Source organism: Meles meles, chromosome 1, assembly GCF_922984935.1.
Source record: "Meles meles chromosome 1, mMelMel3.1 paternal haplotype, whole genome shotgun sequence".
Taxonomy (NCBI): Eukaryota; Metazoa; Chordata; class Mammalia; order Carnivora; family Mustelidae; genus Meles; species Meles meles.
The window spans coordinates 135682100-135708909 of NC_060066.1; the positions used below are offsets into that span (position 1 = coordinate 135682100).

The 26810-nt window shown below is 42.1% G+C and overlaps 1 protein-coding gene across 7 annotated transcripts in view; it reads right to left on the reverse strand.

The window, feature by feature from the left end:
* SLC44A3 (solute carrier family 44 member 3) overlaps window positions 1-26810 on the reverse strand; it is a 105247-nt gene that overhangs the window by 9021 nt on the left and 69416 nt on the right. For all 7 annotated transcript variants that reach the window (XM_046019386.1, XM_046019378.1, XM_046019403.1 and 4 more), the window contains 3 exons: window positions 3775-3912; window positions 1520-1756; window positions 182-350 (listed from right to left, as the gene is read on the reverse strand). In XM_046019386.1, the coding sequence (XP_045875342.1) occupies window positions 249-350; window positions 1520-1756; window positions 3775-3912 (477 nt within the window). In that variant the 3' untranslated portion in view covers window positions 182-248. The remainder of the gene's footprint in view (window positions 1-181; window positions 351-1519; window positions 1757-3774; window positions 3913-26810) is intronic.

The following is a 26810-nucleotide window of genomic DNA, read 5'->3' on the forward strand; positions in this document are numbered from 1 at the left end:
AGTCTCAACGCTGAGGAACGCTGGTGGGGACTGGATGGGAGTATTTTATATTCCTAAGTGAATAAATGTTCGTAAGGAGCCACTAATTAGGAATAGGATCTACTTTTATGGTATTTTCTGGTGTTCTAATGACTAAACAATAATGACGAAAATGAAAAAGAATAGGGTCCATCAGCCTTACCATTTATTCTGTGAATGGCTCTTAGAAGAAGGCAACTTCCCAGGGAGGACTAACCAACAGGAACCTATCACACCACGGGCTGGAGTTCTGCTCCCTCCTCGTTCCTCGATGCGTGCTTAGCACCCTGTGCCCTCACTGTGTTCACTCTATTGATCCTTTTTACAAAACTCTGAAAAATGAGAGAATGAGTGAGACGAGTGTTATGTATCCGCACTTTTGGCAAACACTTGACCATATCATTTAGGGGAATTTCAGCCTTAAGGTTTCCCCTGTCGAATTAAAATATTTTAAGGGATAGATGTCCAAGTGGATTGTTAATCAGGAAAGTACAAGTTGGAGAAAGAAACCCCAGTTAGCTTTCTGCCACCATCAGAAACCATTTCCTTAGGGTACAGGCAACTAAAGTGCTATTGTATTTTTAGGTTTTATATGGAGGAGGGTGAGAATACATTTAACTTTAAAACCCAAGAAGTGCTTGTTAAACTTCAGGGCCTGGCTGGCCCGAGGAGCACTCTGGATGTTGCTTAAAAGCCAAAGGACTTTGGGGCACCCGTCTGGCTTCAGTGAAACACGCAACTCTTGATCTTGGGGTTGTGGGTTTGAGCCCCATGCTGGGTAGAGAGATTACTTAAAATCTCAAAAAAAAAAACCAACCAAAAAACAAAAACAAAAAGGCTTTAACATCTAACTTTTATGGCACCAGAGTGGAAGAAAAAGACTAAAAACATCACTTGACCCAGACAATACAGTTGTTAAAATATCCCTGTCTACACCTGGTAAGACAAATAAGCAACGACTGTGTTGGAAACAGCCGCTTGCTCTTTCCAGATAGAAGCGGTGTGGGACTTGACAGGGTGCGGCATTTCCTGGGTGGGCCTTGGTTAACAAGGGGCCTGAGGATCACAGATCTGTGGGTACTGGCACAGAGGGTGCCACATGTGTCCCCTAAAACCTAGAGGGGTGACATGATGCTTAAGGAGACGAGAAAGCTTTGGAGAAAGATCAACTGTTAAACCTCTAGGCCACCCAACAGGCCTGACCAAGCTTATAGCACCAAAGGGACTTGGCCTGCTGTGTCCAGAAAGCCTGTCCAAGGCCATTGGTCCATATTCATCGTTCAGCTTCACTTCTCTCCAGGGAGAAGGATTCAATAAGGCAAGTTGGTTGAGCCTCAGGAAACAGAACCCGGAATTCTGGAACTCTGGACAGTCAGGCCACAGAGCCCTCTGGAAGAGAAAATGAGGCTAGCTAGGTACGTGCCCCCTTTATGTGTGAGTCTTCTGCACTTTGGAGATTTTGAGGATTGAGATGGCAACAGCAAGTGAAATGTTTGCTCACCAGAAACTCTTGGTCCATAAAGTAGGGCTTTTCTGACGATCCATCATTTGTTTCTAGGTCAACAGCAAAACACAGGAAGAGGGCATCCAGCACAGTTTCAAACACGGATAAAAAACTCTGGGCTACAAAGTAGGCAAAAAAAGCAACGAGCAGCAGAGGGATCGCCCACACCTGGAGTGCACGGTTGTAGTTAAATGCCATCAGTCCTCCAAAAACAGTGAAACATACCACCAACACCTGTCCGAAGAACAGTTTGTGGAAAATCTTTATAAATCGGGGGGTTAGAATATTAGAGAAACAATTTTTGTTAGTTACAAGTGATAATTTCATACACATCTGTATGTATACGTTTGTGCCCTATTACAAAGAACAACTGTTAGAAAACGAGGTAACAGTGCAATTAAAAAAAGAAGAGCCGTGATGATACCAAATGAAGACCCAGTTAAAGTGGAGGAGGGGGAAGAGAGTAGATGTCTTTACATTTCATCTGTGCCTAGTTGTTGTATTTATGTAGATGTAATGGTACATCAAAATTTTCAGTTTTTTCACTTGATACCCCCATAAGCATCTTCATTTAAAAACCTGGTAATAAGTGCCATTTTAAAATAGTGGTGCAACAATTCATTGAGTGGATATCCTGTCATCTAATAGGTGATTGTTTTTACAATAGGGATTAAAGTGGAATTGCAGTGCTGGTGTGGGGAGATAAGATTAATCCAGACTTTTGCCTTATGTAATTATTTTCCAGGATCAGACTTAGAGACCCATATGTACCCCATTCTTTAACAGATAAGATGGAGTCCATCTGGAATCCCCATTGCCCTTGGATAGCCAAAAAGATGGACATGAATGTGTGAATGCTACTTCATCAAGAAATACAGGAAAGAGCATTATTGCCTAAAATAAAAGATAAGTCTTTTAGAAAGACTTATAAACACGTAAAAAGTTTTTCTGGAAGTAGTTACTAGACAACATATCACCTGCAATCTTACCGAACCAACAAAAAATACTACCTACTTAAACACAACCACATAGATTATTTAGGCTGTTTTGAAGGGCATAATCAGTTTGTGCTTCTAGAGCTACTGTTGCATGAAAAATCTCTGGGGCCCAGCTGAGCCTTACAATATTATGTGCAATTAACATACACCTGCGAAATCCACACGTGTTATAACTTGTTACTGACAGTTAACTCTGACAGTAATGCACCAGGGACCTGTACCAAAGGGCACAGAGGCACAAAATGCTAAATGAGCCAGGAGTCCTTATTGACTTTGTCCAGGTCACAACCAGAGATCAGGATCTTGTTTGCTTTGGGTCACCACTGAAGGCCTCAGCATTCAAGTCCTTGAGGATGAATGGTTGGAAGAAGCCAACATGTCCAGCTTGGAATAGTGAAGATGTGGCAGGAAGGACAGGAGGTCTGTGGTCAAGAATCTGAAGGGCAGGCAATTAAGTGGAAGTGGGATCTGGCAAACGGGTGTGTGGAATTAGGCCTGGTGGGTGACAGCCACATGGAAAGGGACACGCCATGTGGCACAGTGTAAAGAACCTTCAACTTGAAGCATGGTCATGAGGGGCTATCATACCCCTTTCATCAAGATTTCAGTTACTCTTCCCTACAACCTAGAAAGGCCATGTGTTGTTACCTTTAGTTAAGCTATAAAGACTGAGGTTCGGAGTTGCCGAAGACCCCAAGTTCAGGGCTTGTCCTTCACACCATGACATGCACTAAGATGCTCATTCACTACACTGCATACAAGACTACACACTATCCTTGAAAAATACTATTCAGATGGCAGTGGAGATAGACCACTGCCTCCACCTAGGACACTGACAACCTGTCTCTATTTATGGCCTTAATGCCCTTAAATAATACAGACCTTTTATTAGGCTCCAATACTATTTCCATTTATTGCATCACAACCCAGGGAATACATCCACTTTATGAGGCTAGTTGCATTTTCATTTTAGATCTGAAAAAGTGGGACTCCAAGCGTTACAGAGAATTGGGCATAGCAAGATTCAAATCCTGACTCTATGTATTGAGGGATCTCAGACAAGATATTAAACCTTAGTTTTCTCATCTGCAAAATAAGGTGCCTCACAGGAGGAAGGATTAAATGACAGAATGAAGCCCAGCAGCCACCAGAGAAGCACTCAAGAAACATTCATTCTCTTTCCGAGCCTTGCTGTAGGGCTTAATGTTTGGATTCCAAGTTCCTTTATTTATTATTTTAGTGAAGACATCTCACCTTTCCTAGAAAAATGACAAAGTCTCCAAAGCATTGAACAGATGTTAAATGACTTGACTTCTTGGACAGGAGTTGGAGTGCACCTTGTGCTGATGTGCAAAAATCTGTTCCATTAATGGCAGTTGTGGTGTATGCATTCTGAAACAAACGACAAAAGATGAGGATTCCTACATTGTTTCAGAGATAATATAATGACAACACAGACTTATTTGCAAAACAGAGAAAAATGGTTACTATACACCTACTATCTCTACCTATAACAAGTCATTTCATTTGCAAAGTCCCCTTCCTGATTATATACACATACATTTCCAACCAGTAGCAGTAAATGGAAAAAATAAACAAGTATTTCTGGTTGCTATGGTAGATGGGACAATCCCACTAAAAATACAAGGAAATGATGGGTAAAGTGTAAACTTTTTTTTTTTTTTTTTAATGCAGAGTTTGGGCGCCTGGGTGGTTCAGGGGGTTAAAGCCTCTGCTTTTGGCTCAGGTCATGATCCCAGGGTCCTGGGATTGAGCCCTGCATCCGGCTCTGCTGGGCAGGGAGCCTGCCTCCCCCTCTCTCTCTGCCTGCCTCTCTGCCTACTTGTGATTTCTGTCAAATAAAAAATAATAATAATAATAAAAATTAAAATTAAAAAAAAATGCAGAGTTTGAGGGCAGAGGAGGAAGTTTAGGTGCTAGAAACAAAGCAGACCCTAGCAGTTAATGAGAGCTGAATCCACAGGCTCCATGGACAGGAAATCAGAAAAAGCCTTTAGAGGTAGGGGCTGGGGACTTAATCCCTTAGGGTAAGAAACAATATTCAGGCCCTTTGCTAGGGAACTGAACTGCCAACATAAATTCAGACTCAACCAACCATCCCGAGAAAGTGGTAGAGAAATATGGGATCTGCCTGGGGTCACTGAAATTACTAGAGTCTGGGCAGGAGCAAAGCAAAGCCACTTCCTTGTAAGCCAGGGAATGGTGGAGTCCCACAGACAAACACCCCTGAAGACAACGAAGTAATGCTCCTAGGAAAACTTTTCTGATGGCCCAGGGAAAAGGACATCACAACAGACAAGAGATCTGTACCCTGAGAACAATCTGGAAGTATTCCAGAAAGTACGTTTAAATGGTAGGACAAACGCCAGGCTGCCTTACAGGTAGAGCATGCAACTCTTGATCTTGGGGTTGTGAGTTTCAGCCCCACGTTAGGTGTTGAGATTAAAAATCCTAAAAAAAAAAAAAAAAAAAATAGGGTGCCTGGGTGGCTCAGTCGTTAAGCATCTGCCTTTGGCTCAGGTCATGATCCCAGGATCCTGGGATCAAGCTCCGCATCAGGTTCCCTGCTCATCGGGAAGCCTGCTTGTCCCTCTCTCACTCACCCTGCTTGTGTTCCCTCTCTCACTGTCTCTAGCAAATAAATAAGATTTTTAAAAAAATAAAAAATCTAAAAAAATAGAAAAGATGCTAAGACAATGGAAAGAATAGTGACCAAAGGAATGAACAGCTTGGTATGAAAAGAGAAGAGGCAGAGTCAAAAGCAAACCAAACAGAAAGTCTAGAAATGAAAATGTATACAACAAGTGGCACAGTGTCATTTTACACACCTGGCTTTTTTCCTTTAAATAATAAGCATTTTCATGTTGCTCCATGGCATTTATAATTTTTTTAATAGGTACATATCGGATGTGTGTATGTAGCTAGGATATATCTAGACTTTTTCAAATATTTTGCTATTATAAAAACTATGCAGGGGTGCCTGCATGGCTCGGTTAAGCATCTGACCCTTGATTTCTGGCTCAGGACGTGATCTCAGGGTTGTGGAATCCAGCCCTGTGAGGGGCTTTGCACTCGGAGTCTGCATGAGATTCTCTCCCTCTGCCACTGCCCCTCCCCCTACTTGCACACACTCCCTAAAAGAAATAAATCTTTTAAAAAAACCCAACAACTATGCAATGGACATCTTCATTTCTGGTTTTTGGATAATTTCTTAAGGATAAGTTTCCAGACATGGGATTACTAAGTCAAAAAGGACAAGTGTATGCATTTGTGTGTTTTTATGTTCATGCAAGAAGATTTCTTGGATCATTTTTTTTCCAAAATATCTTCTGCTTATGACTACATAATTTCAAAACCATCTATTTCTTATATTTCCCTTGAAACCTTTAAAAATGTTATTTGTACTGCAGTTTACAACACAGAATTTATAACTTCCCTGGGAAAATACACTGATATATTACCCTCTTGGGTTTTGTCATTTCTTGTGGCCTAGGAAAAGGACGAGTATTTAATCTCACAATATGCAAATGAATCTTTTCCTACGTCTACTCAAAAACATTGTAAGGAAACCAATTTGGAATCTATTACAATAACCCACCTCTCAGTGATGCAGGTCTTACTCAGAGTAAATGACAGAGGAGATGGAGAATAAAGGGGTAGAACTAATTTACCAAACTTCCTCTTCACCAAGGCCTACTAGAGAGCAAGGTTTGGTTCTCAAAGACAAAGGCTGGGTACCCACCTCCCCTCACATGGTACTCTGCTTGCAGATGTCAGATGAATTCCCTGCAGAAATGCCTTATTGATATTCCATAAAGAACTTCTGGTTCATGATTTAGATAGAACGCATGCGAATTTTGCTTATAAAACCCCAAACTTGTTGCAGAAAGCTGACCCCAGTGTGGGGGCTTCATTCTTGAGTAGGGATGTGAAAACTCATTTGCTCATTACTTAACTAAGCATCTTCAATCATTTAAGATTCTAAGAGCCCTGATGACCAGTTCATTATCCTAAAAACACATTTGTAGGGTGGATGGGTAAAGAACAGTGTCATCATTCTTTTACAGACTGGAAACCAGGATCAAGGGCATTCTCCAGATGCCTCGTAAATCAGACAGACCCCCCCCCCCCCCACCCCAACACACACACACCTTTAACTTTCTGGACATTACACTATCAGTTTTCATTGGGATTAAATGCTATTTAAAAGCGTGGTGGTTAAGGTAGGCTCAGAATCTGTCGCTGGATAGTCTCTGGGTTCAAATCCCAGTTCTACCGCGACCTGGCTGTCAGTCTTGGGCAAATGATTTAACCTCTCTCTGACTTCAATTTCCTCATCTATAAAGTGAGTTATGACACCTACTGCAAGGGGGTGTTGGGAGGATTAAAGAACATCCTCCCTATAAAGCAGTCAGCAAAGTGCCAGGCACACGGTAAGGCTGTAGTCAAGGGGAGCTATTCTCATCCTGACATCAGCAAGGACAACCTCATTTACAGCTGGGAAACACAGGCCACTCTTTCGGCACTGAGGAGGTGTGGAAAGGACCCACCGTTTCTTTATCCGTAGACTTTGATCTCTTGTGCTCTCAGTGATCCGGGAAGGGCAGGACTTGCTTCTCAGACCACATTCCAGGGCCCAGTACCAGCCTTTCTCTGCAGCTGCTCAAACCATATGCAGCTCAGTGGCTTTCTCTGCATTCAGGTTCTGTCCCCAGCCCACCACCCACTCCCCACCTTTAAACTGGGGTTCTTAGTGTACTTCCCACTCTATACTGGAGAATACAGGTTTTGCAGGGCCTTCCTTTTTCTGCCCATCACCACCTTGTGGTCAATGGAACGCTACTGTTCATGAGCAATAAAAATAGATTTTGCTTCTTGGCTAAAATGATTAAAGGTTAAAATGGTAATTTCTTGCACATGTGTTGACTCCGCAGATTTTTGGGGGCCTCTAACCATTTATCTTTTCTTTAATGTATCATGCCCACTGAAAGAGGGCATTAAAACCACTCTGATGGGGAAATTATAGATGCCTTCCTGCAGTTACTACACCACTAGTATTTTACCACAAGGTTCAACCCTGAGTGCAACAGAGAGACCTAGAATTAATGTCTGAATGAATAGCTGGAGGAGGGAAGCATCATTCAAGACACAGGATATGGATCGAGAATTTTTGCAGTTTCAGCATTAGCTAATTTATACTTATTCTCAATAGAAGCTGCTTCCTTGTCAGGCAGCTGGAAGACAGATTACCTAAATGTTCAGTGTGGTAAGTCCTTGCTTGGAGCTTTTATATTTGCCTGTGCTGACAGAACTTGGGGTAGACATGCTAAACTAATTTGCAGACCCTAACAATATGTGGAAAGGACTGGATATAATAAGGATTAGGTCACATGTTTTGTTGCTTGTGAAAGTTAATCAGGGAATCCTGAAGGCTAATCCTTAAGCAAGAAAAGAGATAGTCATTTCACCCTCTTAATTTATTACCAGACAACATTCAGTGCACATGTTTCTTTAGAGCACCCAAACAAGTGGATATTTCTGTGTCTTGAAACTGAATGGAAAACAAAGATTCCCAGCTTGGTGCAGGAAGGGCAAGATGGCAGAGGGGTAGGAACCCTATTTCAACCGGTCCCCTGAATTGAGCTAGATATCTACCAGAACACTCTGAACACTTTGGGATCTCTACAAGGGCAGAGGATCATCAGTGGATCCACCCTGCCTGGATTGTGGCTGGTATTTTCAGCTACACATCCCCTCAACCACCTCTCACCAGAATGACTAGGAGGAGGAACTCGAACAGAGGGAAAATTCAGACTGTGACCTCTGCCACAGAACTATTAGATATGGATGTAAGCAAGGGTAACAGTTATGCAGACAATAGCTAGTTTGGAGAAAACCATTAGTGGCAACATAGAATCTCAAGGGCAGAAGTGAGAGCTGATCTGGCAGAACTTAAAAATACTATCAATGAGATCCAATCTAATCTAAATACTCTAACAGCTAGGGTAAATGAGGCAGAAGATTGAATTAGTGATCTAGAAGACAACTGATAGAAAAGAAGGAGCGGGAGCAGACCTGGAACAAACAGCTTAGAAGTCATGAAAACAGAATCAGAGAAATAAATGACACCATGAAACATTCCAATGTCAGAATTATTGGTATCCCTGGGGGGAGGAGAGAGAAAGAGAGAGAGAGAGAGGAAGAGAGAGGACTTGAGAAAATCTTAGCTGAGAATTTCCCTAATCTGGGGAACAAGTGTTCATGTCCTAGAGGCAGCGAGGACACCCTCGAAGATCAATGAGGGTAGAGAGACATACCGGCATGTGACTGTGAAATTTGCAAATGATAAAATAGAGAAAATGTCTTAAGGAGAGCTAGGGGGAAGAGATTCTTTACGTATAGAGGGAGGAACATCAAAATAACATTAGGCCTGTCCACAGAAACCTGGCAAGCCAGAAAGGGCTGGCAAGACATACTCAGGCACTAAATGAGTAGAACATGCCGCCAAGAATACTTTATCTGGCAAGACCGACATTCAGAATGGATGGTGAGATAAAGAGCTTCCAAGAACGGCAAGGTTTAAAAGAGTATGTGACCACCAAGCTGGCACTACAAGAAATATTAAGGGGGGTTCTATAAAAGAAGAAAGACCCCAAGAGTGATACAGTACAGAAATTTACAGAGACACTCTATAGAAACAAGGTCCTCACAGGCAAAATGATGACAATAAAACTGTATCTTTCAATAATCACTCAACATGAACGGCCTAAATGCTCCCATAAAACGGCACAGGGTTGCAGACTGGATAAAAAGGACCCATCCATAAGCTGTCTACAAGTGATGCATTTTGTTTTGTTCTGTTTTTAAAGATTATTTATTTATTTGATAGACAGAGATCACAAGTAGGCAGAGAGGCAGGCAGAGAGAGAGGAAGGAAAGCAGGCTCCCTGCTGAGCAGACAGCCCGACGCGGGGCTTGATTCTAGGACCCTGGGATCATGACCTGAGCCGAAGGCAAAGGCTTTAACCTACTGAGCCACCCAGGCACCCCTACGAGTGATGCATTTTAACCTAAAATTACATCTAGACTGAAAGTGAAGGGATGGAGAACCATCTTTCATGCCAACAGGCATCAAAGGAAAGCTGGGGGCAGTGATTCTCATAGCAGACCAATTAAATTTTAAGCTAAAGACTGTAGTCAGAGATACAGTAGGACACTACATCATTCTTAAAGGGTCTATTCAACAAGAAGATCTAACAATTGTAAATATTTATGCCCCCAACATGGGAGCGGTCAACTACAGAAGCCAACTATTAATAAAAATAGACATGTTGATATGAATACATTAATTGTAGGGGATCTTAACATGCCACTCTCAGCAACAGACATCAGATCATCTAAGCAGAAAATCATCTAAGAGAAACAAAAGCTTTGAATGACACATTGGACCTGATGGACCTCACAGATATATATAGAACATTCCACCCTAAAACAACAGAATACTCATTATTCTCAAGCACACATGGAACTTTCTCCAGAATAGACCACATACTGGGTCACAGATCAGGTCTCAACTGATACCAAAAGACTGAGATTATTCCCTGCATATTCTCAGACCACAGTGTTTTGAAACTGGAACTCAATCACAAGAAAAAGTTTGCAAGAAATTCAAACACTTGGAAGCTAAAGACCATCCTACTCAAGAATGTTTGGCTCAACCAGGAAATCAAAGAACTTAAACAATTCATGGAAACCAGTGAGAATGAAGACACATTGCTATATATGGGATATAGCAAAGGTGGTCCCAAGGGGGAAATACATAGCCAGATACTCATATTGGCAAAGAAGTCAAACTCTCTCTCTCTCTTTGCAGATGACATGATACTTTATGTGGGAAACCCAAAAGATTCCACTCCCAAATTACTAGAACTCATACAGCAATTCAGGAATGTGGCAGAATACAAAATCAATGTACAGAAATCTGTTCCTTTCTTATACACTAACAATGAAAATATAGAAAGGGAAATTAGAGAATTGATTCCATTTACTATAGCACCAAGAACCATAAGATACCTAGGAATAAGCCTAATCAAAGAGGTAAAGGATCTATACTCGAGAACTATAGAACACTCATGAAAGAAATTGAAGAAGACACAAAAAGATGTTAAAACATTCCATGCTCATGGATCAGAAAAGTAAACATTGTTAAAATGTCCATGCTGCCCCTGAGCAATCTATATTTTCAATGCCATCCTGATAAAACACCACTGGTATTTTTCAAATGCTGTAACAAACAATCCTAAAATTTGTATGGAACCAGAAAAGACCCTGAATTGCCAAGGAAATGTTGAAAAAGATAAACGAAGCTGGAGGCATCACGTTACCTGATTTCCAGCTTTATTACAAAGCTATGATCATCAAGACAGGATGGTACTGGCATAAAAACAGACCAAAGGAACAGAGTAGAGAGCCCAGATGTGGACCCTCAGCTCTTTTTCAAATAATCTTGGACAAAGCAGGAAAAAATATCCAGTGTAAAAAAGACAGTCTCTTCAATAAATGGTGCTGGGAAAATTGGACAGCTATATACAGAAGAATGAAACTCTACCATTCTCTTACACCATACACAAAGATAAACTCAAATAGATGAGAGACTTCAATGTGAGACAGGAATCCATCAAAATCCTAGAGGAGAACATAGGCAGTAATCTCTTTGACATTGACCACAGCAACTTCTTTCAAGACATGTCTCCAAAGGCAAGAGAAACAAAAGTGAAAACAAACTTTTTGGAACTTCATCAAGATAAAAGGCTTCTGCACAGCAAAGGAAACAGTCAACAAAACAAAGAGGCAACCCATGGAATGGAAAAAGATATTCACAAATGACATTACAGACAAATAGCTAATATACAAGATCTATAAAGAACTTGTCAAAGTCAACACCCAAAAAACAGATAATCATGTCACACAATGGGCAGAAGGCATGAACAGACACTTCTCCAATGAGGACATACAAATGGCTAGTAGACACATGAAAAAATGTTCATCATCATTAGCCATGAGGGAGATTCAAATCAAAACCACATTGAAATACCACCTTACGTCAGTTAGAACGGCAAAAATTAACAAGGCAAGAAACAACAAATGTTGGAAGGATGTGGAGAAAGGGGAACCCTCTTACACTGTTGGTGGGAATCCAAGTTGGTGCAGCCACTTTGGAAAACAGTGTGGAGATTCCTCAAAAAATTAAAAATAGAGCTACCCTATGACCTGGTAACTGCACTAATAGGTATTTACCCCAAAGATACAGGTGTAGTGAAAAGAAGGGGCATAGGCACCCCAATGTTTATAGCAGCAATGTTCACAATAGCCAAACTGTGGGAAGAGCCAAGATGCCCTTCAACAGATGAACTGATAAAGAAGAAGTGGTCCACAAATACAATAGAATATTACTCAGTCATCAGAAAGGATGAATACCCAACTTTTGCAACAACATGGATGGGACTGGAGGAGATTATGCTAAGTGAAATAAGTCAAGCAGAGAATGTCAATTATATGGTTTTATTTTCTTGTGGAACATAAGGAATAACATGGAGGATATCAGGAGAAGGAAAGGAAAAGTGGACTGGGGAAATTGGAGGGGAAGACAAACCATGAGAGACTGTGGACTTTGAGAAACAAACTGAGGGTTTTGGAAGGGAGGAGGGTGGGAGGATTGGGTGAGCCTGGTGGTGGGTATTAAGGAGGGCATGTATTGCATGGAGCACTCACTGGCTGTGGTGCATAAACAATGAATCTTGGAACACTACAATAAAAAAAAAGCAATGAACGTAAGAGTTTATGTATATCTAATGAATGAATGAATGAATATATAAATAAATAAATGCAATGCAATGTGGAAGAAAAAAAAATCCCAGCTTGACAATGGTAACACCTCAATATTTTATCTTCATTCTTACTCCCTTGCCTGGGGTTAAAGACTCCCTCTGGGTGTGGTTTGATTAGTTTTCAAAACTCCTATGGACTATCAGAAGCAGCAGGGGAGGGTGGGGGTCAAGGTCATAAACAAGGAAGGTCCTGCATGACAGTGAGGACTGGTGAACCATGAACTGTGGCTCAAGGGCAAATGTGAAAGAACATGGAGGAGAAGAGAAGGTCAGGCTGGGGGAGAAGAGGAGGAAGAGGCATGGGGGTAGGCAGTGGTGAGGAAGGCTTCAGAGCAGTGGCTAGACTATGGTTTCTGAAGTTGGCTGTTCCCTGCAGGGAACTGGGGTGGATGGGTGCCAAGGCTGGGCCAAGGCAGCAGCAGGAGGCAGTGGATGAGACTGAAGGGCCCCAAAGAGAAGAGTGGTGGGAAATGGGTCTGAAGGAGCCATGAGCCCGACCTTGGTGGGGCTGTGATGCCCTGCTGGGGAGCAAGGGGAGAGACTGGAAGTTTCGGGATTGTCACAGTCATTGTCAGCCTGTGCTTCTGGGGGCTCTCCCAGGCTGCCCTGTGCTCTCTCAGGGTAGATTTCCCCTCATCACTATCTTCTGTTTAACCACAAAGCTTTGTACCTCTTCTCACCCATGCCTTTGGGGAGCCCTAAGCACCTCTGTAGCCCAACCTAGTGGGGCCTGTGTAAGTTATGCATAAATTCAGTACAATCAGCCATCCACTGAGCACAGTGGTGCCATTAGCAGTCATAACCAGGGGCCAGGGTGCCTGGATGGCTCAGTCGGTTAAGCCACTGCCTTTGGCTAAGGTCATGATCCTAGGGTCCTGGGACCGAGCCCTGCATCAGGCTCCCTGGTTGGTGGGAAGCCTGCTTCTCCCTCTCCCACTCCCCCTACTTGCGTTCTTTCATGTCTCTCTCTCCATCAAATAAATAAAATCTTAAAAATATATAAATAAAAGCCAGGGGCCAGGCACAAAGAAAATGAGCCCTTCTCCAGGGAGAAAACAAGAGTATCAGGAACTGTAATACAGTACTCTTCCCAGGTACTCTGCTCCCCTCCCCACTACTTCAAGACATGCCTTAGTGATATGTCCCAGATGGTTCACCATAGTCCTGGCTTGTTCCTAATTTGTTTCTGTGGCCTTTCTCTTTTTTCTCTCTCTCTCTCTCTCTCACCTTTTTTTTTTTTTTCTGTCAGTAGGCAAGTCTGAAGCTTCCATGTGTAAGGCAATGAGAATAAGGAGTAATGGCAAGCATCATGGAGTGCCCACCATGCCCTACTCCTATTCTATATTCCCCTGACTGGATTAACTCATTTAATCCTCTGCAAACGAGAGAAAGCTGTTGAGGAAATGAAAGCACAGAGAGGTCAGTCAGGTCGCACGCCCCGGGTGCACCCATGCAACCCATGTTGCATCACTTACAAGAAGTAGATCTCTGACTCATCCAGGCCCATCTGCAGGAAAACATTTTGCTTTTCCCTCTAAAAGTCTCAAAATAATAAAGCAGTGCTCTCAAGAGATGTATCATTAAAAAGCACTAAGGATGTGGCAGGATGGCCCAGTGGAGAGGGTTGTGTTCCAAGCACACTGCCTCTGATGACTGGCTATGTGGCCTCCATGAAATAACGTCACTTCCACAGTTTGTGAAAGGTGTCTGCCCGCTCTCAGGCTCTGCACTAACGATGCTTTATGCTTGCCCTCACCTTTGCAGGGGCTGAGGCACCCTCCTCTTACAGGCTATATAATCTCACCCGTTTCTTATCACAATTCAGTGTAATAATCACTGTATTATTATTAGTCCTACCTCATGGAGAATTCTAATCACTGAAGATAAAGGAAAGAGATTGAGGGATACTTTTAAGCAACAGAAAAGCTGAATTATCACTGTAATTTACTTTGAAAGTCGTCCAAGAATGTTAATCGCACCTTTGACACAGAAAGAACATTTTTGCTCTTCAAGTCAAAACTGAAGCCAGCGCAGCTCAGCCCCATGTCCTTCAGCATCTAAGGGCAGCTGTTTGTCCTTGCACGAAACTCAAGTGGTTCCTTCTTTTGGTGGAGGTACTGTGAGCCCAAGGTTCTATTGACTCTTCAAAAAGGTAAACAGGGTCCCCCGCCGTATAGGCAGGAAGGCACGTGCCAAAAACCACGCCATGAATAGCCAGCTTTATTTCTGGAATGCCTTCCTAATAAAGTCCTGATATTTATTAACTCAAAAATACAACAAGAACTATGAAAACAAACTTGAGGAGCTGGATGATGAAAAAACAACGCGGGTAGTCATAATTCCCACAGAACTAAGAGAAATACAGTGAAATCTGAGCCCAGATACATCCCCATACATCTGAGTGTCCTTCCTTGGGATTACAGTGAAAATTGCAGGAACCGCTCTACACCAGTTTCATCTTGAGCTCTGTTTTTATCACAAACACATGCCCAGGGAGGCAAATACAAATAGCTTCTGGGCTTCCAGGGCCTTGCATTCACCCTTCAGAGCTCTTCAGGAGTTCACCAGTCACTAGTTGCAGAAGTCCAATGAGATGGTAAGCAGGGGAGATATGCTCGTCCCCCGCAAGTTTGGGACCAGGTGGGAGGTGGGTGAAAGAAGGAACGTGACTTTGATGAGAACTGAGACTGCCTGTAAAGCTAGGCCAGTGCTGTCTTGTTTGTTTTTTTATTTGCTCCCCCCAACCCTGCCCACATTTTTATTTAAATTCTAGTAACTTAATGTGTAATACTGATTTCAGGTGTAGAATTTGGTGATTCATCACTTACAGATAACACCCACAACAAGTGCCCTCCTTAATAGCCATCATCTATTCAGTCCACCCCCTGCCCACCTCCCCTCCATGAACCCTTGGTTTGTTCTCCATAGTTAAGAGTCTCCTATGGCTTGCCTCCCTCTTTCTTCCCCCTTCTTGTGCATTTTTAGAATAATGGCTTTATTATTTTTATGCCCATTAGAAGAAAATCAAGCAACACAGAAAGAAAAAAGAAGCAAGGAATTTCTTAAAAAAAGAAGCAAGTTATTTCTTAAGAAATAACCATTGCTAACATCATGTGGACCGTACCCCAGTATTTCTCCACAAATACAGCAGAGAGAAGGAATAATGGATGGACAAGCATAAGTTATAAAATGAAACACACTCTGTATGTTATTTTGTTTTCATTTATCTTTAAAGATTATATTTTATGTTTTTAAAGATTTTGTTTATTTATTTGACAGAGAGAAAGCACGCATACAAGTAGGGGGAGCAGCAGGCAGAGGGAGAGGGAGAAGCAGGCTTTCCACTGAGCAGGGAGCCCGATGTGGGACTCGATCCCAGGACACTGGAATCATGACCTGAGCTGAAGGCAGCCACTTAACTGACTGAGCCACCCAGGTGTCCAATTTTTAAAGATTTTAAATCATCTCTACACCCAATGTGGGGCTTGAACTCACAACCCTGAGATCAAGGGTTGCATGATCCACCAACTGAGCCAGCCACGCATTCCTCTATTGTCATTTTAAATAAAAATAGCATTGTTAATTTGACTTTGACAGAAGAAAATGAAACTAAACCAAAGTGAAGGAATATTTGAATTTCAGGCAAAGCTATCTTCAAAAACTAGCCTTTCTAAAGAAATATTTCTAAAATCATTATTTAAGGGGTGCACGGGTGGCTCAGTGGGTTAAGCCACTTGGGAACTCAAAAAATAAAAAGATGTAAAATACAACATCATACACATAAAAGATTAAGGATGGTAAAGAAGTCCTTTCAGAATGTGTGTGAACTTAAGTGACCACCAACTCAATACAGACTGCCTTATAATTAGGATGTTATATATGAATCTCATGGTAACCACAAACCCTATAACAGATATATGCAAAATAAAAAGAAAGGAAGCCAGACATAACACTAACGAAAGTCACCAATCATAAAGAAAGCAAGAAAAAAGAACCAGAGAAGAACTACAAAAACAATCAGAAATCAATTAACAAAATGATAATAAGTACACACCTATCAATAATAACTTTAAGTGTAATGGTCTAAATGCACCAATCAAAAGACAGAGGGTGGTGCAATGGATTAAAAACTAAGACCCATCTATATGATGCCTAGAGGAGACTGAGTTCAGACCTAAAGATAAACTCAAAGTAAAAAGGATAGAAAAAGATACTCGATGCAAATGGAAGTGGGGGGAAAAAAAAAAGTCAGGGCAGCAATACTTATATCAGACAAAATAGACTTTAAAACAAAGGCTGGGGGCACCTGGGTGGCTCAGTGGGTTAAGCCTCTGCCTTTGGCTCAAGTCATGATCTCAGGATCCTGGGATCCAGCCCTGCATCAGGCTCCCTGCTCAACGGGGAGCCTGCCCTGCTTCCTCCTCTCTCTCTCTCTCTCTCTCTCTGCCTGCCTCTCTGCCTACTTGTGATCTCTGCCAAATAAATAAATAAAATCTTTAAAAACAAACAAACAAACAAAAAAACCAAAGACTTTAAGGAGAGACAAAAGAGGGTATTACATAATGATAAAGGGATCAATCCAACAAGAGGATTTAACAAATGTGAATATCTATATACTCAACGTAAGAGCAACTAGATACACAAAGCAGATATTAATGAACATAAAGGGAGAAACTGACAGTAATAAAGTAGAGACTTTAACACCCATCTACACCAGTGTGTAGATATCCAGGCAGAAAATCCTTAAGGAAACAGTGTCTTTGAAGGACACATTAGACCTGACAGACTTAAGAGATATACAGAACATTCCATCTAAAACCAACAGAATACATAGTCAAGTAAACATGGAACATTCTCCAGGATAGATCACACATTAGGCTATCAAACCAGTCTCAACAGATTTAAGAAGACTGAAATTATATCACACATCACAACGGTATAAAATTACAAATCAATTATAAGAAAAATTATAAGAAAATCAATTATAAGAAAAAACACATGGATGCTAAACAACATGCTACTAAAAAACTAATGAGTCAATGAAGAAATTAAAGAGGAAATTTAAAAACAGATAAAGACAAGAAAATGAAAACACAATAGCCCAACATTGCAGCAAAAGCAGTTAAAAGGGAAGTTTATAGTGATACAGACCTAACTCAAGAAACAAGAAAAATCTCAAAACAACAACCAAATCTTAGACCCAAAGGAACTGGAAAAAGAACAAATAAAACACTAAGTTAGTAGAAGGAAGGAAAGAATAAGATCAGATCAAATAAATGAAATAGAGATTTAAAAAAAATAGAAAAGCCCAAATGAAACCAAGAGCTGGTTCTTTGAACAGTTAGGTAAAATTAAAAAAGCCTTTAGCCAGACTCATAATGAAAAAAAGAGAGAGGACCCAAATAAATAAAATCAGAACTAAAAGAGAAGTAACAGCTGACACCACAGAAATACAAAGAATTATAAGAGACTACTGTGAAAAATCATATGTGAATAAATGAGACAACCTAGAAGAAATGGATAAATTCTTAGAAACATACAATCTTCCAAAACTGAATCAAGAAGAAACGGAAAATCTGAAAAGACTAATTTCTAGAAAAAAAACTGAATTGGTAATAAAAAAATTCCCAAAAGCCAAAATTGAGGAGCAGGCAGAATCACAGTGAATTCCATCAAGCATTTAAAGGTGAGTTAATCCTTATTCTTCTCAAAGTATTCCAAAAAACAGAAGAGGAAGAAAAGCTTCCAAATACATTCTATGAGGCCAGCATTACTAGGATACCAAAACTAGACAAAGACACTACACAAAAAAAGAAAACCACAGGCCAATATCCCTGTTAAACATGGATGCAAAAGCCTCAACAAAGTAATAGCAAACTACATTCAATAATATATTACAAGAATCATTCATCACCATCAAGTGGGATTTACTCCATGGATATAAAGATAGTTTAAATATCTGCAAATGAATCAACATGATACACCTCATTAACAAAATGAAGGATAAAAATCAAACGATCATCTCAACAGATGCAGAAAAAGCATTTGACAAAATTCAATGTTTATGATAAAAAAAAAATGGGTGTAGAGGAAACAGACCTCAACCTAATAAAGGCCATATATGAAAACCCATTGCTAATGTCATCCCTGGTAGTGAAAAATTGAGAGCATTCCTTCTAAGATCAGAAACAAGACCAGGATGTCCAACCTCACAACCTCTTTCAACAGAGTACTGGAAATAAGTCCCAGCCACAGCAAACAAATAAGAAAAAGAAAAGGCATCCAAATTAGTTGAAGAAAGAAAGAAGACCACTGTCTTCAAGAAAGAAGTAAAACTGTTACTATTTGCAGATGACATGAGACTATATGTAGAAAACCCTTAAGACCACCCAAAAGCTATTAGAATAAATAAATTCAGTAAAGTTGCAGGATACAAAATATGCAGAAATCTGTTGCATTTCTATATACTAATAACAAAGCAGCAGAAAGAGAAATTGAGAAAACAATTCCATTTCCACTTGCATCAAAAGAAATAAAATATCTATGAACAAACTTAATCAAGGATGTGAAAGACCTTCTCTCTAAAAATTATAAAACACTGGGTGACTGGGTGGCTCAGTGGGTTAAAGCCTCTGCCTTCGGCTCAGGTCATGTTCCCTGGATCCTGGGATGGAGCCCCGCATTGGGCTCTCTGCTCCGCAGGGAGCCTGCTTCCTCCTTTCTCTCTGCCTGCCTCTCTGCCTAGTTGTGATTTCTCTCTGTCAAATAAATAAAATATTAAAAAAAAATAAAAATTATAAAACACTGATGAAAGAAATTTAAGGCACAGAAACAAACGGAAAGACAGACATACCACAAAGAGTGGAAGAACTAATATTGTTAAAATATCCATAATACCCAAAGCAATCTATAGGTTCAATGTAATCCCTATTAAAATATCAATTGTATTTTTCTCAGAACTAGGACAAATAATACTGAAATGTCTATGGAACCACAAAGACCCCAAATAGTCAAAGCAATCTTAAGAAGAACAAAGCTTGAGGTATCACAATTTTAGATTTCAAGATACTACAAAGTTGTAATAATCAAATCAACATGGTATTGGAACAAAAATAGACAATGGATAGGATAGAGAGCCCAGAAATCACTCATACTTATATGGTGAATTAATCTACAACAAAGGAGGCAAGAATATTTAATGGGGAAAAGATAGTTGGTGCTGGGAAAACTAGAGAGAGCCACACACAAAAGAATGAAACTGACCACTTTCTTCATCATACACAAAAATAAACTCAAAATGGATTAAAGTCCTAAATGTGAGAAATGAAATCTTAAAATTCCTAGCAGAAAACATAGGCAGGGGGCTTCTGGGTGGCTCAGTCATTAAGTGCCTGCCTTCAGCTCAGGTCATGATCCCAGGATCCTGGGATTGAGCATCGCATTGGGTTCCCTGCTCAGCAGGAATCCTGCTTCTCCCTCTCCTACTCCCTCTCCTACTCCCTCTGCTTGTGTTCCCTCTCTGTCAAATCAATAAATAAAATCTTAAAAAAAAAAAAAAGAAAAAAGAAAACATAGGCAGTAATCTCTTTGACATTGACCCTAGCAATGTGTTTCTAGATATGTCTCCCAAAGCAAGGGAAACAAAAGCAAAAATAAGCTATCGGGACTACACCAAAATAAAAAGCTTTTGCACAGCAAAGGAGATCATCATCAACAACATAAAAAGGAAATGTACTGAATGGGAAGATATTTGCAAATGACATATCCAACAGAGAGTTAATATCCAAAATATATACAGAAGTTTGACAACTCAACACTAAAAAATCATTCAATTAAAAAATGGGCAGAGGATCTGAATAGGCATATTTCCAAAGACATACAGATGGCCAACAGACATATGAAAGATGCTCAACATCACTCATCAGGGAAATGCCAATCAAAACCACAATGAGCTATCATCTCATCCCTATCAGAACAGCTGGGACACGAAACAACAAGTGTTGGCGAGGATGTGAAGAAAAGGAACCCTTGTGCACTGTTGGTGGGAATGTGAACTGATGCAGCCTCTGCAGAAGACAGTACGGAGGTTCCTCAAAAAATTAAAAATTGGAATATCACATTATCCAGTAATTCCAGTATTAGGTATTTACCTAAAGGAAATGAAAACACGAGGGGCACCCGGGTGGCCTTTAGCTCAGGCCATGATCCCGAGGTCCTAGGATAGAGCCCTATATCGGGCTTGCTGCTCATCAGGGAGTCTACTTCTCCTCTCCCTTTGCTCCCTCATCCCTGCTGGTCTTCTTTCTCTCTCTCAAATAAATAAATAAATAAATAAATAAATAAATAAATAAGAAAGAAAATGAAAACACTCATTCAAAAAGATAAATGCACCCCTATGTTTATGGCAGCATTATTTACATTAACCTAGATATGGAAGCAATCCAAGTGTCCATCAATGGATGAAGGAGAGTATTACTCAGTTATAAAAAATAAAGAGATCTTGCCATTTGTGACAACATGGATGGACCTAAAGGCTATTCTGCCAAGTGAAGTCAAAGAGAAAGACAAATATGTATGATTTCACTTTTATACGGACTAAAAAACAAAACAAACAAAAAGCAGAAATAGACCCACAAATACAGAGAAATGATGGTTGCCAGAGGGGGAGGGAGGCAAAGTAGGTTAGGGGGAAGGGGGAAATGTCGACTTCCAGTTAGGGAATGAGTAAGTCAAGGGGATGAAAGGCACAGCACAGGGAATAGAGTCAATGGTATTGTAGCAGTATTGTATGGGGACAGACACACAGTTGTTGAATCACTATGTTATACACCTGAAACTAATATAATACTCTGTGTCAACTCTATATCCAGAATAATTTTTTAAAAAGAATAAAGATAGAGGTTTAAAGGAGATTCTGTCTCCCTAGAGAGCTATTTCTAAAAGAAAAAAGGGGGGATGAGAGTCCCCTCAACTTTCTCCCACCTCCTGATTTTAGTGAATTTCATTACTATTCTGCACGTCACAGTATTTGCAGGGCCCCTCTCGATCCCTCTATTGCAAACAGTGCTTCTGTGAAGCTAACATTTGTTGAATGATAAAGGAAGATGCTTTTAACCAACCAAGAATGTTTTCCAAATGATATGCCTTCATACAAAACCCAAACTCAATTGATTGGTACATTTGTTCTTTGGGTAGAATGTTAGGATTAAAAGGCACCCCAGACATCACCCAGGAAAAATCTTCTCATTTTACTGATGAGGAAAAGGGAATCTCCGCATGCTAAGTGACCAGGCAAAGGTAACAAAAAAGGAACAGGGACTAGGTAGGTATTCACAGCCAGTGGCCCTTCCCCCGCCAAATCCAGGAAAAGGCAAATCAGGGAACCGCATCTTGCTGAACCTTGACCTGTCATGGGTGTGTGAGCAAAGCTCTGCCCCCTGCAATGAAAGCCCACCAGAACAACAATTTGATTAAAAATGACAAGGCACGTGCAGGGTCCCAGGCTGTGAAGGAAGTGCTGCCTTGGTCTAATATGCCCTTCACCAGCACAGAGCGCTCTCACAACCACTCATCTCATTTGACCCGTGCATCATCAGCGGAGGCAATGACCAAACTCAGAATGGAGGCTCGATCTTCCCTCTGACCAGAGGAAACTTCTGGATCTGTGAAATGGGAAATGCCTGTTCTGTTGTTTTGACTTCAGGCTTTATCAGGTAGGAGATCAAACAGATGGGCTGTCCCTGGCTAATGAAGACCCCTGGTTTCCCGTCTCCCTCACCCTTTTCCTTGACAAGGAACTCCAGGCAGCACAATAAAGCCACCGAGACCACCGATATGCAGTCCCATGGAGCACCACACAGTAACGCCATCACCCTCCTTGAGCTCTTCTGCCGCTGGACCTCAGTTCCTTCCTTAGTACACAGAGGATAACACCACCTGATTCGCAGCACCCCCCGGAGGGTAAGCCCATTCTGCGTAAGTAGAATGTTTACCGCGGTGCCTGGCTTAATGCAGAAACGCGATAAATGGCTGTTACTTATAGACTTTAGGAGGCTGGTTCTTCAGAACCATAAGAGAATGTCACGCATCTCTGATTTGAAGTTCAGGGCCATGGAAATGTCAAGAGGGGATAGGGCGCCGAAATGGGAATGTTTATATGTTTTCATATACCATGCGGTTTGGGGAGATCATTTTAGGTCACAGTTCTGTCCCTTCATGAACACGTTTTTGGTGGCCACAGGGTTGGTGAGGTGAAGACTGACCTGTATGAGAGAGGCCTGCTGACAGAGAGCCAGGAAGTCGGTGGAAAGGTCTCTGGTTGCAGAGAATGACTATTGGTTTGCACCGCAACTTGGCCCAGTTTGTAGCAAAAAAACTCAAAAGAAAAATGCATTTGCTTAAAGATACTATAATAACAGATCTTTTCTTCTTGAAGTTTCAAAAGACCATCAGACCTCCTACTCTAGCCTCCTCTGTCCACAGGCTCTTCTGGGAGAGAAGTTTCCCTGGAAGTCAGTTTACGGTGGTGGCAAGCAGCTCTAATGAGAAAGGGTAGTGCTTTCCAGCCTGTGCTTCTGTTTTCTTTATTCCCTCCCTGCTCCTCTTAGCAGATGCTAAAAGCTGTGTGAAGGCGGCATGAAGCCAGGGCTGGTGCTGAGAAAGTTCAGGCTCTCATCTTCAATCATGCTTCCATCCACAGACAAGGTCAGGGCTGGGGATGGGACACAGGTCAGCAGCCTCGTGTTCTTTGTTGCCACCTTGATGGAGGCAGGACATGGGCCCAGCTGACAGACCCCGAGGGCCCTTCCCCGCCCCCACTATACCGCATCCCCAGGAAGGCATCTGGCCTCAGCTGTCCCACTGCCCTGACGAATGCGAGTCTGGCAACTGTTCCTTGTGCCCCACCCTGACGCCAACTGAGGCATGCTATCAAAGGCGAAAAGGGTGAAGATCAACACACTTGAAGAATTGTCAAAGCCTGAATCCACTTGCTGAAACTTTTAGGAACTGCCTAGCCCCACCTAGATAAGGAAGTGCTTGAACCAAATTCTCTGTATTACTTCTCCTCCTAGGTTTCACATTTGTTTCTCAACGTCTATAGAGATGAGACTGAGAATGGAAGGAGTGTCCAGCTACCCCAGATCTATGTGTGATGACTTCCTCTGCTCTCTTGACCTTTGTTTCTTTTCCCTGGGTACTTTCTACTACCCCCCCACCCCACACCCCGGCTTCGCATTCCCCACTCAAGGAGAACTCAGGCTCCTGGCTTATTCCCTAAGGCAAGGTTGGGGGCTCTTGAGGGGTGGGGGGCAGGAAGACACTCAGTCTGCAACTCATATTAGCTTTTGCTTTCCAAAATTTTAAGCTCTTTAAGCTCTTACCTACCAGCAGAGAAGGTGAAGGAAGGGGATTCTCAGCGTGAACCAAATGTCTCAGAGTAGGAGGTGAGCATATAGACCTTCCTCCAGCCCTAGATTAGAAAGTGAGATTCCCCTGGGCTGAAGGAGGGAAGGAAAAGAGATCTGTGGGTCTGACCACAGGTCCAGTTTTCTTTTGTTTCAGCAAAGTGTGGAGAAATGGCAAGACTCTCAAGAGAAGTGCCCATTCTGAGGGCGTGGGTTTGCCGGGAGTGAGGGGTTCCAGAGACACAGGGCTTTCAGCGCTAAGACCAGAACATCCCAGACAACGCAGGGAGGGCTGGTTAACTAACAAGTGCACATCCAGGCAGACAAGAGCATGAGGGGCCTTGCTAAAGAGTCCTGCTTCCCGAGTAAAGCTTGAAGATGGGATGACATGAACAGGAAAGGGGGATGTCTCAAGGGCAACCTGTGTGTACTAACGCTTAGGGACACCTGAAACTTCCTAGAAGTCCAAGAATAACAGCTGAAATTTACTGCCAGCCCAGTGTAATGGAAGCTCCAAGTCAGAAATTAGGTTGAAAAACACGATATAGTATTCCCTGCACATCTGAGTTTGTGATCGAGATGCACACCATGTGGAAGTCAGTCCAAGATGGCAGGCGGAGGTTGACAGCCAGAGCACCATGAGATTCCAGCTTATAGCAGAATGTGAGCTAGTGACTGGGGCACTGAAGTGGCTTTTATTCCCTCAACCACTGGGACTCACACCTTTCAGGTTTTAGTCTATGAATGCTCCTCTAGTCCTTAGCCAACAATCGCTTCTTCCTCCCAACCTGTCTCCATGTCTAGGACAAAGACAACTGGGAGATGACAGCAGAGGAATGTCCTCCAGTCACTGTCTTACTTAGAAGACTATGGAAGAGAAGAGGGGAAGGCACGGGTTCAGAGGTGGGCATTCAGAGCCCTCTGACAATAACTGCTCCAGAAGCAGTCCAGGGAGAGAGAAAAGACATGAAGAAACCTCTTTCCCATCAAGGGGAAGACTAGGTTTGGGATAGGAGCTACTTAATGATTTAATTTCATTTCCTACACTAAATGAATTTGGGAAATGTTGAAACTAATCTATAATCTTTACATTTTCTAAAAGTTTTAAAATTCCAGTTAACATACAGTGTGATATAAGTTTCAGGTGCACAAAACAGTGACTTTAACATTTTCGTACAGCACCCAGTGCTCATTTCACCAGTGCTCCTTAACCCCCATCACCTATGGGGGAGGTTGGGTTAAATAACATTTACATTTCTTAAGCATTTAGGGTAATGTGGAGAACTTGGACTGTTAAAGTTCTGAACTACGTTCCCCTCACCCAGCCCCCACCCTGACTGGGAATCACAGACGACGGCGGGACCAGCCTCAGAGGCCCAGCAAGCATGGCACCCACAGCAGACACAAGCCTGCTGGTTGGAAGAACATGGAAACCCGTCTGCGGTTGCCACAGCACCACAGTGAATACCATTCATCACGGCAGTGTTTTCATGTATCACCGGCTTCCTTATTTATGAGGAAACTGGATTTTGTGAACTTTAAACACAATCTCCCTCAGCATATTCCCAGGGAAGCCAGAGCAGGCGTGAGAAAAAGGCACAAGGAGCAGTAAGGAGTTGCTTCACATTCTATAGAACGCTCAACACCTGTGAATAGTCTTAGAAGAAAGCAAATGGCGGTTGCTTGCAATAGATGATGTCTGAACCAGCGTTGTTGGAAAAAGCCCCAGTTGCCCTTGTAGGCCGTGACACAATGGCCCAGGACTGCTGAAAAATGGGCATGAAGAAGAAAATGAGTGCTAGATACAGTAGAGAGGGGCCAAATGGATTGCTGTGCAGGGTGTGTTTCCTCAACCTCAGGCCACCATCCTTTCTTGTCTTGGTTATGGGTATGGATTTGAATGCAGACTTTCCCTCACCATCACCCTTCGTGAGGGGAAGCCTGGGCATTATTTTGGACTAGGGGGAATGGAAGGACCCCTCTTAGCAGTTCAACTGCTCCCAATAACCCATTAGTGCAGTGCTCCTGGGGAGAGAAAGGTGTATTCTGAGGACTTCCCTAAGGATATGGACACACCTTTCACTGAGCAGTCTTCGTAGATAACCTTAGGAGCTCAGCACTGATCTAAGTGCATAGGAAACAATCAGTGCTCGTCACTTTGTGGGCTGGGGAACATGATAATGGCTTCCATTTATTCGGCACATACCTCTACATGCCAGGCAGGACACTAAGAGCTTTGCAAACATTATCTATTTAATTCTCTGTAATAATCCCGGGAGATAGGCACTGTCATACCCAACTTGTCTAGCTACATGGTAGACCTCCAATATTTGTCAAATGAATGAATAGACGAAAGCAACTAACCCTCTCCTTCCCCTCACAAAGGAAACTAACACTTTGGAGCATGTACTGAGGCAAACAGCATGCTATAATATAGGCATGAGCTTAGCTGACCCTCTCACTGCCTAGGAGGTAGGTTTAAGAATTTTGCTTTATGTACGGGGTTCATCCAATGTCACAGAATAAGTAGAGGAACTATAATTCAAGCCCAGACCCATCTGCCTTCTTCCCACTTTATCAAACTGCTAGGAAATGGGTATATGGTCCAGATCCAAGGAACTGGGGAAAGGGGAGGAAAGAGTTCTCGTAAGATGTGGATAAATGTCGGTTTGCCCAGGGGACTTAGTTGGTTAAGTGACTGACTCTTGATTTTGCTTCAGGTCATGATCTCAAGGTTCTGGGCTAGAGACTTGCATCAGACTCCCCTACTCAACGGGGACTCTGCTTGCCTTCCTCTCCCACTGCCCCTCCCTCTGCTTTCTCTCTCTCATACACACACCCACTCTAAAATAATTAACAAATCTTAAAAAAAAAAAAAAAAGAGAGATGTGGATAAATGTCTTCCAGGAAAGAGAGAGAGCTAAAGTGTAAGGAGAAGAGAAGAGGCTTGGGGAAGGAAGCTGGGGACTTGGAACCA